The sequence below is a fragment of the Gymnoscopelus microlampas genome (genome assembly GCF_963454915.1).
Source record: "Gymnoscopelus microlampas genome assembly, chromosome: 12".
In the NCBI taxonomy this organism is placed as follows: Eukaryota; Metazoa; Chordata; class Actinopteri; order Myctophiformes; family Myctophidae; genus Gymnoscopelus; species Gymnoscopelus microlampas.
In genome coordinates this window covers 8,865,638-8,884,054 of record NC_139949.1, presented here as the reverse complement: position 1 = coordinate 8,884,054, position 18,417 = coordinate 8,865,638, and the positions used below count along the sequence as shown (strand labels likewise).

The window sequence follows — 18,417 nt, the reverse complement described above, 5'->3', positions numbered from 1 at the left end:
GGGGGGAATTGCCATCCCCTGACACACCAAATGACACTCCTGAAAGAGGATATGAGACAGATTGATGTGTGCTGAACACAGAGGAGACAGAACTGACTCCAGAGAGAGAGAGAGAGAGACAAAGATAGAGAGAGACGGAGATGGAGAGAGACAGAGATGGAGAGAGGGGAGAGAGATGGAGAGAGAGAGAGAGAGAGAGAGAGCGAGAGAGAGAGAGAGAGAGAGAGAGCAGTGGAGGAAAAACAAAACAGAGAGAAATAGTAAATATAATAAAGAACGACGACAGAAAGAGATTTCCTCCCCTCTCTCTCTCTGACCCTCTTTGCCACAGTCAGCCAATTAGCGGTAATTAGAGCGCCCCCCTTTTCCAGTGAGTCAGCGTTAATTAATAGCCTGTGCCATCCTTTATGCATCCATTTAACTTTGTTTATTCCTGTCATCGTTTCTCTCCCCTCAACCAAACACCCTGAATGCAAATTTAATTAAGGTTCAAAGAGGCAAGCTGATTAAGCACAAATATCCCGTCACTGTCGGGTGGAAACCTCATTATGTCTGAACCTGTTACTTTACAGGATTCAAATTCAAAAGTAGCAAAAAATAGCCGATCGACAAGCTCACGACGCGTCGCGCCGTGACGCATTGACAGCTTGTATTTGTGGTGCTTTTGTATGACACTGGAGTATGACGAAGTATGGCGTTATTTTATGAATGGAAATACGTGGTTTCTGCCCGACAGCAAATATTTGTTCCCTCTAAAAACTGAGCATTGTGTAAAGCAGTTGGTGGTAACAAAGTACATTTACTCAAGTACTGTACTGAAGTGCAATTTTGAGGTACTTTTACTTTACCTGAGTATTTAACATTGTTGTGTTCATTTGTGCTTCGACCCCACAACATCTCAAATGGAAATATTGTACTTTTTGCTCAATATTGCCATTTATTATTTGTAGTTAGAAGTTACTTTTCAGATTTTAGATTTCTAGATGTTCATTCTTTGGCCATTGGACAAATAGCCAATATACAAGCTCATAATGTGTCAAATCGTCCGGTGGCGTTACACGTGATGGCAGCTTAGTAACAGAGCTCCGGTATCAGCCTATAATTCCACTTAATTCAAGAAGTTTCATAATGTGTCAAATCATGGTGTGTTGTAACTTGTAGATCTGTTGTTTGAGTACTGTTAACTTTGGTACTGCAGGTATATTTTGATGCCAAACTTTTGTACTTTTACTCAAGTAAAATTCTGAATACAGGCCTTTTACTTGTAACAGGGTAAATAAGTAGGCCTACTGACTTCTGTAAGCAGCTGTAATCATAATTGACTTTCAGAGGAAACTGAATATTAATTATTGTTGTCTTCCCCTCCCATCCCCTCCCCTCTCTTGTTTGCAGAGATTGAGGCCAAGGAAGCTTGTGATTGGCTGAAAGCGGCCGGCTTCCCGCAATACGTCCAATTATACCGAGGTAAATATTCAAACGGTTCATGCAATATTAATGCTTCATTTATACTTCGTCTCACAGCGGTGTCGCTCACCGAAAATAGACGATATACAAGCTCACAACGCGTCGTGTATGCGACGCGTTGTGAGCCTGTATATCGGCTATTTTCGGCGCACAACGTTGTCATACGACGAAGTACACATCGTGTTTAAGTCTTACAGCATGCAGACATGCATACGAAAGCTGTGTCGTGTCCTGCTGACTTGTAAACATGAATATGAAACATCTATTAATAATATCAATATTAATTCTCTGCCTCATGCATTGCAGAATGTACACTGAACCAGTCACTGAGTAAATAGCCTTGTTTACCTCAACGACAGCTCCCACTGTGGACAGTTCGTTTCAATTATGAAAGATAAACTATGATATTTTCTTTTATTTTCTTTCTTGAGAATATTAAAGGAGCGGAAGGGATATAAGTACGTAAGTAAATAAGTAGGTCGGAGAGGCAAATTGTCGGTATCAGCCAGAACGTGGGAGTGTATCACTCTTACACTTATATCTCAATAATTATTGTTAGTGTTAGTAAGTAAGTGTTAAAGTGGCACTGTTATGGTCCGGCTCCCAGACCACAACAAAGAAGGGAAACAGGCAAGGGATAAATGGAATAAGTAATAATTTAAAGAAGTAAAGCAAAGGTCTCCAACAAAAACCTGTCCGGGAAACTAAACAGCCATACAAACTAAGGGACTGATTCAAACAAACAATATGCTCTGTGTGGCCATGCTCGGGTGTGGCCCAGCTGGAAGAGAAAGAAGCACTGTAGTCCAGGGGCAAACACTGATATTTTCACAAATTGGTACCACCTAAGGTGACCGTAAAGTTTTGAATTTTTGTCTTCCTACATGTCTCTAGTTTATATTTTGGTATGATAACCCTTCCAATCTTGTAGCTTAATGGCAGTTATCACTACCTACCGGCTAATCCGGTAGGAGACACAAAGTAGAATCTTTGTGTCTCCTACCGGAAATACACCCGGGCATCAAATTATTGCGACAAAAAACAAAATATATCCATGTATTCAAGGCTTCATGGGGTGTGCAATTGATAACTTCTCAGATTTTTGGTGTTTGCAAAAAGACTGCTTTCCATAAGCTTGTAAAAGTTGACCCTCCTTTGGTCTAGGGTGGTCATAGCTGAATGGGTAGAGAGTCCCCCTGGGAAACTTAAAGGAGGAGTTCACCCAAAAAATGATTTATTTTCTATCAATTGCACACCCCATGAAGCCTTGAATGCATGGATATATTTTGTTTTTTTGTCGCAATAATTTGATGCCCGGGTGTATTTCCGGTAGGAGACACAAAGATTCTACTTTGTGTCTCCTAGCAGATACATTAGCCGGTAAGTAGTGATAACTGCCATTAAGCTACAAGATTGGAAGGGTTATCATACAAAAATATAAACTAGAGACATGTAGGAAGACAAAAATACAAAAACTTTACGGTCACCTTAGGTGGTACCAAAATATGGCTTGGCCCCTGGACTACTGGGCAAGGTGACTATTTTATAGTGATTGGAGGCCCTGGCCAGCTGCCTCCAATCCTTGATTGCCACCACTCTCCAAACAGGTCCCAGTACACTGAAAAGACATTGATATTAGCAACGTGCACACAAACCCTGACATAGGCCATGGGGCCGTCACAGGCACGTTGTCACTTTTTTAATGAATAAAATGTAATTATGTCTGTATGTTAATACAATATAACTTATACTGTACATGTGGGGTGGTTGTATTTAGTCTCCCTGCTCTTCTATTGAGACATTTAGATTGTGTCAAAGGTCACTTAGACACAGGATCTGACACGGATTTTGACCTGATGGTCAAGATTCAATTTATCCCCTGGGCAAGCAGGCTGGCTCTACTAGCTCAATGGTAAAAAAAAATGCTTTAAATAGCCCTATATTCTAATCTTCTGGCAAGCCCGGGGGGCCAATCATGGCCCGTGGGCACATATTATATATGGCCCGCAGCTTCCCACCTAAAATCTATTATTCATGGCCTGCCAGTAGAGTCATTGAAATGTTGGTGTTTTGGAATTAATTTGGGCATTAAAAAATCCTAACTGCTTGTTCCTTGTGTTGTTTCATTCTCAAGATGTGAAAGAAAGGACATTTGCATTTTATGTTATATATATATCTTTTTGTAGAGATACCTTTTCACACCTAGTTATATTTGGCTACACTGCCATTTGAACAAAAGACAATGTGTTGGACTCCATAAATATAATATCAATACAGGGCACGAATATGGAAGAAAAAAGCTGAATTGTTTTTATTTTGTTCACAGCACAGATGAGTGGCTTACGTTTGGCTACAATAACAGGCACTGTAGTTTAACCCATTAAGACCTAGAGGCTGATTCTACAAATGCCTTCTAATTCTCAAACTCTTTGGCCGCGGACCCCCATCTGAAAATGTTTTGTGCAAGGGACCCCCAGAAGAATGTGTTTAAAAAAAATCTTTTCAAAATGTTAGAATTTTCAAAAATGTTCAAACATAGCAGATGAACAAGCTTGCAGCACGGCACGTAGTGACGCGCTGTTAGCTTTTGTATCTGCTATTTTTTGAATAACCAACGACCAAATCTAAAATGACACATGCTTTCCCGGTTTTAATGGGTTAATAAAATGATTGTAATGTGATGCATTTGTATGTGACTTTGTTATGGTCCAAAGGGACAGTATGACAGGAGATGCAGCCTTCGGTATTTTCATATTTTCAAATATGGCCCTCTTTGAAAAAGGTTTGGACCCCCCTGCTATAGTGTTTGACCAGTAATAGAGGTGTCCACATCTATACAACTCTTTAATAAACGCTAAACAGAAGCCACATTTTCAGGTCAGGCTACCAATGTCATCCAATCAGGAGAGAGAAGTCATACATAGGACACAGGATAAATAAGTGAAATTGGAAATGGAACACTATATAATTGAATGTGACAAATGGGCTCTCTCTCTCCTGATTGGATGAAATTGGCATTTTGTGTTTATTAAAGCACTGCAGAGACGGGGAGTGTATACAAATGGAACCAAATGGACCAATAAGGTTCCATTTGGTTCTATTTGTATTACTCTTCGGTGTCAAATTATAAATTAAGACTATATTATTTGACAGTGTATAGTATCCATTGAGCCATTATAAATGGTGACTCACAGAAGATGTCAAACAACGGTGTGGGTGATTGCTCTTCTTCTTCTTCTTCGTTGGTGGCAGATTGCAGGTTCCCCGTGGACACTGATTGGGTGAGGAGAGACCATGACTTCCTGGACAAAGAGGCCCTGGATTCACTCTGCAGGTAGTCTGTCTGCCTGTCTGTCTGTCTGTCTGTCTGTCTGTCGTCCGGTCACTTCTACACTCCAGGAATGCGGAAGTCTCGTTCTCACACCCGAGACGTACAGCCGTCAGCCATTTGCCGCCTTGGGAGTGAGAATGCATTGGTCTGTCTGTCTGTCTGTCTGTCTGTCTGTCTGTCTGTCTGTCTGTCTACACTGTCACAGAGTAGGGATAGTGAAAGCTAGGATGCTAGCAGGCTGATATGCAGACAGTTAACTTACAGTAGGCTCATATACATTATGTCTCTCTCTCTCTCTCTCTCTCTCGTGCGTGCGTGCGTGCGTGCGTGCGTGCGTGCGTGCGTGCGTGCGTGCGTGCGTGCGTACGTGCTTGCATCAGTGTACTGTATGCATGAGGGTTCATAAGTAGGACACGCTTGTATCCTGCAATGTGTCTCTATCTGCTCAACACATAACAGCTGACATGACAAGATGACAACATTAGTGAGTTATTTCTAGATCACTGCACTGTAACATTCTCTCCCTCTCCTCACCCTCCCCTCCCCTCCTCTCCTCTCCTCTCCTCTCCTCTCCTCTCCTCTCCTCTCCTCTCCTCTCCTCTCCTCTCCTCTCCCCTCCCCTCCTCTCCATGCAGGAGAATAAGCACATTAAACAAGTGTGTGGAGATGAGAGTGGAGCTGGGCAGATCAAAGCGCAGGGTGAGTGGAGAATGAGCGGCGTAAAGCTCTGTGACGACGGACCCTCCCTCGCACCGCAGGGGGTCCCACACACACACACACACACACACACACACACACACACACACACACACACACACACACACACAAAACATATATCTCCCAGTGACAGAGCGCCAATAAGCTGTATGCACAGCAGCCATATAAAGAACAATTCCACAATCTCTGAATGTTAAATACAGGCTGGAACTACACCCCCCGAAAGCCGAAGCTGTCATCTGTTCGTCATTTCCGTTGAAAATATATTTTCAAATAGATATCCTTAAAACTTTTTTTTTGTTCCCATTTGTGATAAGCAGCAAGCCTAAAATGCTTTGACTAATTTCGAGTAGGACACATTTACACGACTGCAAAGACAAAACGAGGGGGGGGGGGTATCATTTCACGCCAGGGTCCATTTTCAGAGCTGCCGTGCTCCAGACTGTATGACGGAAGCATTGGAACATTGTGGGAGACAATACACAAGTTTGTAGGTAAACCTCCTCTTCCTCATCAGGCACAGGAGCAGGTGGATGAAGAGATGTGCTGCATCAGCCCTAGGTGGCGCTATGACACGCGCACACGCCACTGGACACGTCTGGAGGTACAGTTTAATGTGCATTATGTCCTTTACAAGTTACCCAAACAGGGTCAATATGTTTCCCAAACGTAGGCTACTTACAGTACAAAATGACTCCTGTCAGTGGTCTATGGTGTGCCTTGAGACATAAGTCTAAGCGTGTCTTAGGATTTTGTTACTTACTTACTTACACAATATTATTGCAATGTATACAACTACAAAATGTTATAGTTAACTTATATCGGTTCTTTGTGTGCACTCAATATTCTATACCCTAAATCACACTATATATTTTAACCACTTTTAACCTGACATCTCCATTCCGGGCATGTCATTATAGGCTAAAAAATGTAAATGCATGTGCGGTGAGATTGTGAGATTGGCTATTTTCACAATGAATACTGTGCCCTGAGATTTACACGTGTCCTTTGTTTGAAAACCACTGACATAATGTGCTGTTTTGTAAGTAATATTTGAATAAATTACATGAAGCATCGCTAAAATTGCTCAAACTTACTTGACTCATTTTCTCTCAACAATGATTCAATCGACCCCTCCTCCAGTTGGAGGGAGATAACGTCACTCCCTCCTGCTTGGACTTCCTCCCCGCTGACTCCGCCCCTGACAGCCTGGTGGGACGGCGTGACCCCGCCCCCTCGTCATGTGACGCCTGCTCGCTGCACAGCACCAGCAGCACGGACAGCGAGGGCCACCGGACCCTGAGGGGCCCCAGGCAGACGCACAGGGGCCCCAACACCAGTAGCAGCAGCTTTGGGTGATTTTTTGTTTTCATGACTCCTCTGTATTGAGTTTGGGTAAGGGTAAGACTAAGGAATAAAATCAATACAAACTGTGAAATGGTGAGACAGTGGGGTGTGCAGTTAGCTTGGGGAAGCAATATTGAAGAGGTGGGTTTTGAGAGCGGTTTTGAAGGTTTGGAAGGTGGGGGTCTTCTCTGAGAGTATTGGGGAGTGCATTCCACAGGGTTGGGGCACAACTCCTTGTCAGGGTGGGGGGTCCCCAGTTAAAATATATTATAAATATATATTATTTTGGCGGGGGTTTCTGTACTAGAACATGCACCTGGTTTAAAAAAATGATAAAGAAATAAAAAGACTAAAGAATTTCAAGAGAGATTCCATTCCACGAGCTATTACTTTATTGAATTCTTCAACATCACCTCTCATCTCCCCTCAGCACCAGCGCAGACGACCAGGAGGTCTTCAGGAGTTCCGCCGGCAACAACAAGGCTCCGTCCCTGGACACGTCGTTCGGCGAGGAGCCCCCCTCCCCGGGCTCCAGCGTGGGCTCCTCCGGCCAGAGCTCCGAGGCCGAGCGCTGCTTCCCGGACAAGCCCCCCAGGAAAAAGGGCCACAGCCTGCTGAGGAAGATGGAGAGGCTGAGACTCAGGGGCACGTCGTCGAGCGCGCTCCCCTCCCCCGCCCTGCAGGGGGCGCCCAGCATGGGGGGCATGAGTAGCAGGGGTCCCCCCGGGGCGGGCGGCGGGACCACCAGGCTGGTGATAAGTGGACCGGTGCTGCTGGAGGAGAGCCACGTGGAGACAGACGAGAGACTGAGGAGGTCAGGGGACTGTTAAACGCTTACAATCAAAATTACACTTTGGTTTGATTGATTGATTGACTTTATTAGCAGGATTGTTAACAGTACACAGGCAGTACAGTCAAAGGTTATGCTAAAAGGATAACACAAAAAGCTCCAGGGGCCTCCAGTGTGGTCCATTGTACTCAATTCATCAGTAATACAATACAATACAAATTAGTAGAAAACTCAGTAGCATCAAAAGGTATATTTACAGAGAAGGGGGGAGGGATTCTACTACCAAGGTGTTCAAGGAGTTAAACTATGCACACTTGTATTTCGAGGTCAACCATCCTTTATTTTAGTTTTGAGTTTGGTTAGGGAATCGAGATCTTTAATGGGTTTTGGTAGTTCATTCCACATTATGGTGTACAAGAGCTTGCTTCTCGGTTAACCGGTTATAAGTCAATTATTGGTTCTAAATATCGGTTTCGATATATCTTGGGTTAATTGACCATCCCTGCACGCTGTCCCTCCAGGCTACACGGTCGACCGGACAGCCAGGAGTCCTCCACCCCTTCCTCTCCGCACGCTGCCAGCACCAGCAGCAGTAACGCCAGTAGTACCAGTCCATCGGAGAGCAGCAGCACCGTCAGCACTCCCAGCCCCGTCACCCGGGTGCGGAGGTCGGTTAAACGCACCGGTAGCGCCGTCGGCACCGCCCAGAACGATCCGGAGAACAAGGGACTGGAGCTTCACAGACACACGCTGGTGGTAGGTACTTTCATCAGAACCTCAATCGCTTCATGAACTGAAACCCATGTGTTCCTTTAAATCAGTGGTTCTCAACCTGTGGGTCGGGATCCCGAGAGAGGTCCCCACATTATTTTTTATTTTTTGGGGGGGGTTGGTTCCCCAGATGACAGTGAAGTGACAATATAAGGACTTTTAGGATCTTTGTAATACAAAAAAGAAAGAGAGAAAAGAAAAAAAGACCATCTCTGTATCAAAAATAATCAACCAACTATACTATAAAAACTGGTCAAACATGGCGAAATTGTCAAATAATATAAGAGGGAAATATTGAAAATGGCGTTATGAGCTTAGATCGGCTGTTTTCACAATATGTATCTGTGGAACCGAGTCAAACTAAAGGTAATAACTCATTCAACTCCTACAATTCCAAGTGCTTGTCAGGGTGGGGGGGTCCCCAGTTCAAATATGATTATATGGAGGGTCCCCAGTTCAAATATGATTATATTGGGGGGTCCTCCAGTTCAAATATGATTATTTTGGGGGGTCGCGTCCTGAAAAGCTTGAGAACCACTGCTCTAGCAGGTGGAAAGTTGTCTGCTGCCATTGGGGTTACCCACTTGTAAAACTCTATTGATGGGGTGTGCAATTGATAGGAAATAAGTTTCCTTTGGGGTGAACTATTCCTTTAAGGACCACCATAACTCTGAGAGTGTACAAATGGAACTCTATTTTAAATGGTTAGTCGACAAACAGGTGCGTGAGCAGACAAAATTGGAACACTATGAATTTGAAGCAGATGAATTCTCTTTCCTGACTGGATGAAATTGGTGTCCCATGAAAACGTATTCTCTACTTAGCCGTAGAGATGGGGAGAACCCTGTTACTGAACAAACACTCTATGATTACTATCAGAACACAATAATGTATTTGTTTAACCCGCAAACTATCACACCTTTAATACGAGAGAGAGAGAGAGAGAATTAGGCAAATGGTATATCCTGAAACAACATTGTTTAACACCAGTTAACAGTGGTGGACAGTAACTAAGTACAGTACATTTACTTGAGTATTGTAGTAGTAGATGTTCTGATTCTAAAATAAATCAAATCAAGCTAATGACTTAAACTCCACTACATTTCAAATAGAAATATTGCACTTTTGACTCCACTACATTTCTTAAAACTTTCAATTAACTTTTCTTTAATAGGGCTTTACCCTCAAATAAGAAAAAAAGAAAATAGCTGATCTACAAGCTCACAACGTGTTGGGCCGTTACGTCTTGTAACCTTGTAAATCTGCTATTCTCTCTATTATTTAAATGTTTTCTTTTCCCCCTCTTTTCTATGTTCTGAATTTCAATACAGCAATACATAGATATATGAAAAAAAAAATGTACGTCATAATGTATATTTCTGAATACTTGAGTATATTGACTGGAGTATTATACTTTGTCCACCACTGCCTGTAATTAAACACAGCATAACAGAGTGTTTGGCAGGCTTGTTTACACAGTATACAACAGGTTTATTAGCATGCTTTCCATTGAGCTCAACAACATTACTTTGCTCTCCAAATATTTAGCTTTGTTTACCAGTGAAAATGACCTTGTTGGCTCATTTATTCAAGGCGTCTTATAATTACTGGCCACAAAAGTGTGAAAAACACACACAAAAGGAAAACACCAAAGAATGAGAGCAGGTCATTAAACTCATTAGCTCGTTAACTTCTAATCCTCTGGTTCACAATGTGGGGTCTACGGACCACCAGGGGTCCACTCCAAACGGGTGTGTGACTCTGAGAGTGTACAAATGGTACATTTATATAGCGCATTTATCCAAAGCGCTGTACAATGTGCATTACATTCACACATAGACGGCGGAGGAAACCATGCAAGGCACCAACCTGCTCATCGGGAGCAGTTAGGGGTTCTGTGTCTTGCTCAAGGACACTTCGACAGTAACACAGGGGGTGTCAGGGGTGACACCCACGTGTTTTATAAACACAAATTAAATCATACATACAGTATTGCATCCTACTATAATTCTAGTAACCTCTGTAGTGGTGGTGAAGACACCCGGTTCTCCTCACTGGCTGGACCAATTGCTCTGATTTTGCACACAGCCATTGACCATTACCATCTGAACGCAACTGTGAAGCCCGTTTTTCAATTTCATCAAATCTCAGCTTCTTATTAGCGTTTTTGTGTCAAACACTGTCGCCATGGTTACAGGGCTGCCCAGCTATGGGACGAACTGCCTCCCGGGTTGCCAGATCATGTGCGCATATCCCCCCACGGATGCGCTGCGCCGACCGGGTATGGTCTAGTACATATAATTGTAGTGGTTCTCAAAGTGAGATCCAGGGGGTTCAAAATGGACCCCTACAGGTCTGTAACTCCGAGAGTGTACAAATGGAACCAAATGGACCCTCACGGGTCCATTTGGTTCCATTTGTACGCTCTCAGAGTTATGATGGTCCTTAAAATTAGAATGTTTGAGAACCACAGGCATTGTAATTGTATAGCAGACGTGAAGTCCACATAGCTCTAAAACCGGGATTCCGATTCCCGGTTCCTCGGTGTTGGATCCAGGTTCCTCCGGTTCCCGGACTCCCAACCCTAGTTTAATACACATAATTGGTTCATCTTCCCCTGCAGGACCAAAGACCCCAGATCAGCAGCAACAACGGCAACAGAAACAACAGCAACAACAGCGGCCATGACAGACTGCTGTTCCACGTTCCCCGGGGACACAAACCGGGGACGTTCCCCTCCTCCCTCTCCCGCCAGACGCCACTCCCCCTCCCCCCGCTGCACCCCGGCGTCGGTGTTGGTAAGTAATGGGGGAAAAAAGTAATATCATTTTTCCCAGTAACGAGTAGCATAACGAATTACTATAACGTTTTGGGTAATAATATTACAGTTACTTTTACTTTACAATATTACAGTTACTTCCCAAAAGTAATTTGTTACCATTTTGTTACAATTATTTTCCGTATCTAGAAGGGATGTAAATCCATTTGATCTCAGTCTAAGATAGTATTAACCACATGAACCCCAGCATCCAAATTCTGGGGGGGGGAATATTTGAAAAAAATAGCTGATCTACATGTTCACCCGTAGAGATTTGGTGTCGAGGGAAAAAAGCGGTCCAAGTACATGGCCAACTCAGGTCGACGATTTACTAAGTATAAGTGGTTAATTTAACTCGGTGGAGGGTACACATTTAACCAAAAGTTACTTTTGGCAGGGAGTAATCAGTAATATAACAATATTACCTTTGAAAAGAGTATTGAGTAACGAGTAATATATTATATTTTTTTAGTAACGAGCCCAACACTGCCCGGCATCGACTCCTCCTCTGCCTCCTCCGTCAACTGGCGGACGGGCAGCTTCCACGGTTACCGCGGGCGACAGGGCTGCAGCCGCAGCGGCGCAGTCCGGCAGCAGCAGGCCCCACACCCTGACGCCGCCGGTGATGGCGGTGTGGGCGGGGCTGGGGGCGGAACCGGAGCAGAAGGAGAGGCGGATCACCGCGCCAGTATCTACGACAACGTGCCGGACGAGCGCCCAAGTTGCCTGTTTGTGGCACGAGGTGATGGGAAGGAGCCAGAAGGAGAGGAGAGGGTGAGTCTGAGACTTTTATTTTTATTTTTTTTTGCTTTTGCTTTTTAAACCTTTATTTAACCCATTAAGACCTGAAGCCGATTCTACATGTCTCCTTAAAAACGTATGTTTCTGTATCAGTGGTGCTCCATCTTTTTCATGTCAAGGAACCCCAAAAGGATATGTGTTTGGCCACGGACCTCCATCTCAAAATGTTTTGTTCCAGGGACCCCCAGACGCAAAGATTTGAGTTAAAAATGTTTGCTTTAAACAACATATATTCAAAGATTTGCACCAATTTTCACAATTTTTGAATAGCCAAAGTGTAAAATAATGTTTTTTAGCTCAAATCAAAAAATGACACAGATGCAGGTCTCAATGGGTTAACCAGGCAATCAAATCAACCTTTTTTCCTTCCTAAAAATGTACTGGAGTCAAAAGTACAATCTTTGAAAAAATATTGGAGTGAAAGCATCACTCTCAATTTTCTGCCGTAATCTGAAAACTCACCTCTTTAGACTCCACCTCACCCCCAAGCACTCACCTCTTCAGACTCCACCTCACCCCCTAGCACTCACCTCTTCAGACTCCACCTCACCCCCTAGCACTCACCTCTTCAGACTCCACCTCACCCCCTAGCACTCACCTCTTCAGACTCCACCTCACCCCCTAGCACTCACCTCTTCAGACTCCACCTCACCCCCTAGCACTCACCTCTTCAGACTCCACCTCACCCCCTAGCACTCACCTCTTCAGACTCCACCTCACCCCCTAGCACTCACCTCTTCAGACTCCACTTAACCCCCTAGCACTCACCTCTTCAGACTCCACCTCACCCCCTAGCACTCACCTCTTCAGACTCCACCTCACCCCCTAGCACTCACCTCTTCAGACTCACACTTAACTCTCCTTGTATCCCTTCTTGATGCTAGTTACTATGCAAATTATATCTTCACTTGCTCTTGTTTCTTTTCTTATTACTTAGATTTATTGAAAAAAACTATAAAAAATGTTGTAGGAAATTAAAAAAGGGATATTTATCTTTAATAAAAAAAAAAAATCACACCCAGTGTGAAGTGAGCGGTGTTATTTAGAAACAACAGTGGTCATCACAGTGATGGAAGCTCACTTTAAAAAAAAAATGATTTTTTGAAGTGCGTGGTGCTATTTATAGGCTATTATTTCATCATGCGTCTCGCTAGCCAATCAAAGCAAAGGGTCTGAATAGAGTCAGCCAATCACAGTACAGGGAAAGACGAATTCCCAACGCCACTTATAGGAGCGGCTACACCGCTCAAAAATAAATCGGTCCGTGATCCACAAATGGGTCCCGACCCAGTGTTTGGGGAAACAGACAGTGGTTTAGATGATTTATAAGTGTAACATACAGGCTCTCTGTCCTAGCAGGTGGGTGGTCTTCTGGACATGGAGGGGGACATGTTCTCCGCTCTGGACAGCGTCATGGAGAGGATCAGTCTCCTGGTGTCCTCCTGGTCCCAGGACCTTTCCGACGACTCCCCCTCCTCCTCCTCCTCGTCGCCCTCCTCTTCCTCCAGGGCCTCCCCCGCCCAGCGCTCCTCCCCGCACCGCCCCTCCTCCCCGTCCCACATCCACCTGGAGGTCCGACGCCCCGAGGAGGAGGAGGAGGGGGCCGCCCCGTCACCCCTGCGGCCCGAGAGAAGGTGAGACACAAACACGCTATCTAACTATATAAATGGCGAGCGACTTCCGCACCCTAGGTGCAACACCCCACAGCTCTGTTATCGAATAAACAACGCACCGCCAGACCACATGTCGCCAACTGACTCGCCACGGCGGCCGCGCTGAATTTACGCGTCGCGTAGGGGACATCTCATTGCTCACTACACCTTTTCCACCGCGCAACATAATTAATTCTACTCACCAAATGTCGGACAAAACGGAAGGGGAGCCAGCTTCGTACCGTTTACCGTGCACACCACCGACACCGCACGGCGACGGGTTTCGCCGAAACAACACGAGCGGCCGCCATTGCACCCTGCCCATGTCCTCCACAACAGCACACACACAGCTCCTTTGCTTCAACCCCCCCCCCCCTTCTTACGTACCTCCTTTGTTCCACCCAGCCCGTTACTTTCACTTCACTCATGTCTCGATCACAATATGTCCGTCCTTCACGTGCCATGTTCATCCCAAACACAAAAACAAACAGCCACAGCACAGCACGCTGCCCACGGTAATCTGGTAAACAAACCTGCCTAGGTTCATGACACCACAGGAATCGACAGTGATGTCATCATTATGCAACCCGGAAGTACAAATACCAAGGATAGGTCAGTGATGTCAGTCGGGTTGCCAAGTTTGCTGCCAGGTTTTAAAAAACAAGCGACAGAAACAAGCAAACCGTCCATAAAAAAAAAAAAAAATGCCGAAGGGCTCCGCCATGTTCCAGGGGGGTCCCCGGGGGTCCCAACACTCACAGGGGTCGGCGGACCACCAGGGGGTCCACGGACCACCAAAGTAACAATCACTATTAACATTTTTTTTTTTTTTTTTTTTTTTTTTCCTTTTGGACACTTTTACTCCGGCGATTTGGGTACCCCAATATACACGCACCCACGCTGGGCCCCGTGCGCGGCTGGGGTTGAGGGGGGCGTAGCCCCCCGAAACTCTAGTACTAGATAAAGGGATACTTTGCTGTCAAAATGGCGAGGTTTAACCCATTAAGACCGGGAACGCATCTGTGTCACTTTAAGATTTCTTTGGGCTATTCAAAAATAGCAGATCTACAAGCTCATAGCGCGGCACCGAGTGCCGCGCTATGAGCTTGTAGATCTGCTATTTTTGAAAAAGAAGGTTTGAGAACTACTGATATTAAAACAACAAGTAAAAAAAAAAAGAAACTGTTAGGATTTAGAAAACATTTGTAGAATCCCCAGAAGCAAAGATTTGAGTTAAAAGTTTTCCCATTCAAAAATATATTAAAAGATGTGCACACATTTTCACGATTCTTCCAAAAAAAATTGCAGATCTACAAGCTCGTAGCGCTACAAGCTTGTAGATCTGCTATTTTTGAATAGTCAAGTCTAAAACAATGGTTATAGCTAAAAAAGAAAATCTAAAATGATACAGTATGCGTTCCCGGATTGAATGAGTCAAGCCCAACTCATACTACAGGATAATCAGGAAGATATTATTCTCACCTGATCGGAAGTGATTATCTGCAAGATAATCCTGTAGTGTGAGGGGTTGAAAGATACATTCTTAAGCCTCCCGATTTGCTCAGAGATGATCAACCCGTCCCGATCATTTTCAAATCATGTTTAATATGTATCTGAATGGATGCCTGAGACCAATAAAAAAATGAATGACCAGAGGGTGGATATATGATCATAAGCAGAGGCATGGATCCCCTCCCCGCGAATCTAACCCTAGTCTACTGTCAAAACGCCAGGACTGTACTGGTATTTTGTGGACACACCTTTGGCTGTCACTGGTTTACATGTTGTGAATTCTTACCTGTGTTCACTGTGTTTTGTCCTGCCACAGGCCGAGTCTCCCCAGTGAGTGTGGTGTCTCCCATCGGCCCGGGATAGACGGCCTGTCCGTGTCCCAAATGCACCTCCTCCAGAAGCTGTCTCTGCTCAAACTCACCTCTCTCATGGACAAGTACTCCCCCAGCAGCAAGCAGGGCTGGAACTGGTGAGAGCCTTTGTGTCAGTGTTGATTTCGTCGACTAAAACTACGACGGAAAATGTTCGTGGACTACCTTTTTTCTCAGGCGAAAACTAAATAAAAACTAATTTACGATGACTAAAACTAAGACATTGGACAGTCTTGTCCGCACAAGAGAAATTGTTGTTTTATGGTTGAAAAAGATTTGGGGAGTTGGGATTATACAGTTAGGAAAAGACTCAGGTTAGGGTTAGGGTTAGGATTAGACCATTTAGGGGTTAGGGGTTAGAGATGCCTGATTGGAGATTTTTTTTGTATGTCTGTAAATGTTTTTAAGGTTAAACTGGCAGGTGGAAATGGCATTTATAAAAGGCGGCACCTAAAATGTTGATGTCCTCACAAGTACAGTGAGTGATACCAACGTGTGCCAGCGTGTGTGCCGACGTGCGTTAGGGTAGAGTAGGGAGACGGTGCAACAGGGTGAAATTGTCTTTTATAAGTTCATCTATTATGTATCAGTGTTGAGAAACACAACAACTGCAATACTGTGTCTTCTCTTGAAAGACGGAGAGAGTTCGGTGCTACCCCCTGGAGGCTCCCAGAGGAACTCACCTAGAGAGAGAAAGAGACAGACAGACAGACAGACAGACAGACAGACAGACAGACTGTGGATGAAGGCTGACTCTGATTTCAAAATGTCCTGAAAATAGCAGTTAAGGTGCGATGCATTGTGAGCTTGTATTATCTTGTATTATCTGGTATTGTAGCTACTTGGTAGCCTACGACCAATCATATATATAATAATTTTTTAAATGGTTATTGTCGTCGGCTGGAAGGGGTTATAAAGTGTAAACTAGTGCTTCTCAAAATGGGGTGTCCGTGTTGTAGAGCTTGTAGATCTACCATTTTCACTATGTTTGGAAAAAAAGGTCTCAAGTGGTTGATTCCTAATGTAGACCACTTTGTTTACCCTCCTTGAAATGTGGCGGGTTAAAAGTACAATATATGACTTTCACAAAATTTTGTGGAAGACATAAGTATCCAAAAATGCAAATACTCAAGTAAAGTACAGATAGTAATATTTTTTAATGTTCTAAAGTAGCCTACTGTACTGAAGTAAATGTAGCCTACTTTGTTATTGTCCACCACTGGTTACTGCTATTGCAGCATTGTGGCAATAAGTTATCAACACATGAATCTCTCTCTCTCGCGCTCTCTCTCTCCCCCCTCATCAGGACGGTGCCCAAGTCTCCGAGGAAGGTCAAGGGGTCAGAGGTGAAAGGTCGCAGGGTGTTTGGAGTCCCCCTGCTGGTCAGCGCTCAGAGGACAGGAGACCCCCTCCCTCCCAGCATCCTCAGAGCGCTGGTCTACCTCCGAAACCACTGCCTGGACCAGGTTAACAAACCGTTTTCATTGTGTTTCTTTGGCATTCAACACTGGAACATTTACATTAATTCAATTCAATTCAAACTTTATTCCAGACACACAGGGGGTCCATAGAGTACATATAACACAACAAATACAAATAAAAAACATTAAAAAAAAACATAGAATCATACATAGAGGCTGACTCTCCAGTGTTTACGCAGCCTGGACGAGTACCGGAGACAGCTCTTCCCAGGATTTACTATATCCTCAATAATACTGTTCTGGGACTCTTCCAGTCGAGACATGAATCCATACATAGAGTGTCTTAACACTTGCATGACTAAGCCATCAACATGACCGATTTTGAGAATTTAAAGTGGATTATCTTCTCTCGTGAAGCTCTGAGAAAGTTCCCCTTTCATGACTTTTCCTAAATATTTGTTTCAAATCATCTCCGTTTTTTTTTTTTCTGAAACGTATTATAAATATGAATTATATACCATATATACCATCCCAGTCGTCATATTTTGGCTAAATTGACCGCTCTCCCCCTCTCTCCCCCAGGGTAGAGCACTTTACACCTCGAGACCCCCCACAGAGCGGCCCGCAGCGCATCAGTTCTCTGCTGCGCTGTCGAGTCTATGTTGCCATGTCTGCTTATTATAAGCACGTTGGGCTTGATTTCCACGTCTTTCAATTATTATTATTATTGTTATTATAATTACCCATATAATTACATCATAATGGTAATAATGTTCTACTCCACTACACCTCAGAGGCAAATCTTGTACTTTTACTCCACTACAATTATTTGAAAACTTTAGTTACTAGTTACTTTACAGATATATATATATTTTCATATTGTTTAGATTAGCTTCATGCATACTTTTACTCCACTACAATTAGGCTATTTGAAAACTTCAGTTACTAGTTATATATATAGTTAAGAATTCAATTTCACTTAACAATGCTTCATGTCTCACTGTTTTCTCAGGGCAAAACGCATGCAGTAACATTTTCATAGACCTGCCTGCTTATTTCTCTCTCAATATTTGGCAACCCGTTTTAACTTTCACTTTCATTGCAAAGCAGCGGAAAAAGAATAGATCTACAAGCATACAGATTGTCACTCAGCAACTGTTTTGTGCTTGTAGATCAGATATTTTGCGCAGGATTGGTCACATGTGGAAACATACCAACGTGTTCACGTGTTGCGCTGTTGTCAGCGATGTGGAAAGTGATGATAGAAGTTCAGGGAGACGCTTTACTTAGGCATAATAGGCAAATAATGTGAATAGTATTATTATGAATAATACTAATATTGGTTTGTCAAGAGATATCCATGTGTTTTGGACAATGGAGATAGTCACGTAATTAGACAGTGGCTTCAGCGTTCATAGGCTC

General features: G+C 43.9%; 1 protein-coding gene across 3 annotated transcripts in view; it reads left to right on the top strand.

The window, feature by feature from the left end:
- LOC311056626 (rho GTPase-activating protein 7) overlaps positions 1-18,417 on the top strand; it is a 48,538-nt gene that overhangs the window by 11,658 nt on the left and 18,463 nt on the right. Inside the window, exons 2-13 of one of the 3 annotated variants that reach the window (XM_084073396.1) lie at positions 1,393-1,464; positions 4,717-4,798; positions 5,431-5,494; positions 6,036-6,116; positions 6,656-6,867; positions 7,290-7,673; positions 8,171-8,405; positions 11,044-11,218; positions 11,711-12,012; positions 13,396-13,673; positions 15,520-15,672; positions 16,881-17,040. In XM_084073396.1, coding sequence (XP_083929522.1) covers positions 1,393-1,464; positions 4,717-4,798; positions 5,431-5,494; positions 6,036-6,116; positions 6,656-6,867; positions 7,290-7,673; positions 8,171-8,405; positions 11,044-11,218; positions 11,711-12,012; positions 13,396-13,673; positions 15,520-15,672; positions 16,881-17,040 — 2,198 coding nt within the window. Of the gene's footprint in view, positions 1-1,392; positions 1,465-4,716; positions 4,799-5,430; positions 5,495-6,029; positions 6,117-6,655; positions 6,868-7,289; positions 7,674-8,170; positions 8,406-11,043; positions 11,219-11,710; positions 12,013-13,395; positions 13,674-15,519; positions 15,673-16,880; positions 17,041-18,417 lie in introns of all 3 variants that reach the window. The other 2 variants (XM_084073395.1, XM_084073394.1) reach the window with 2 other exon arrangements.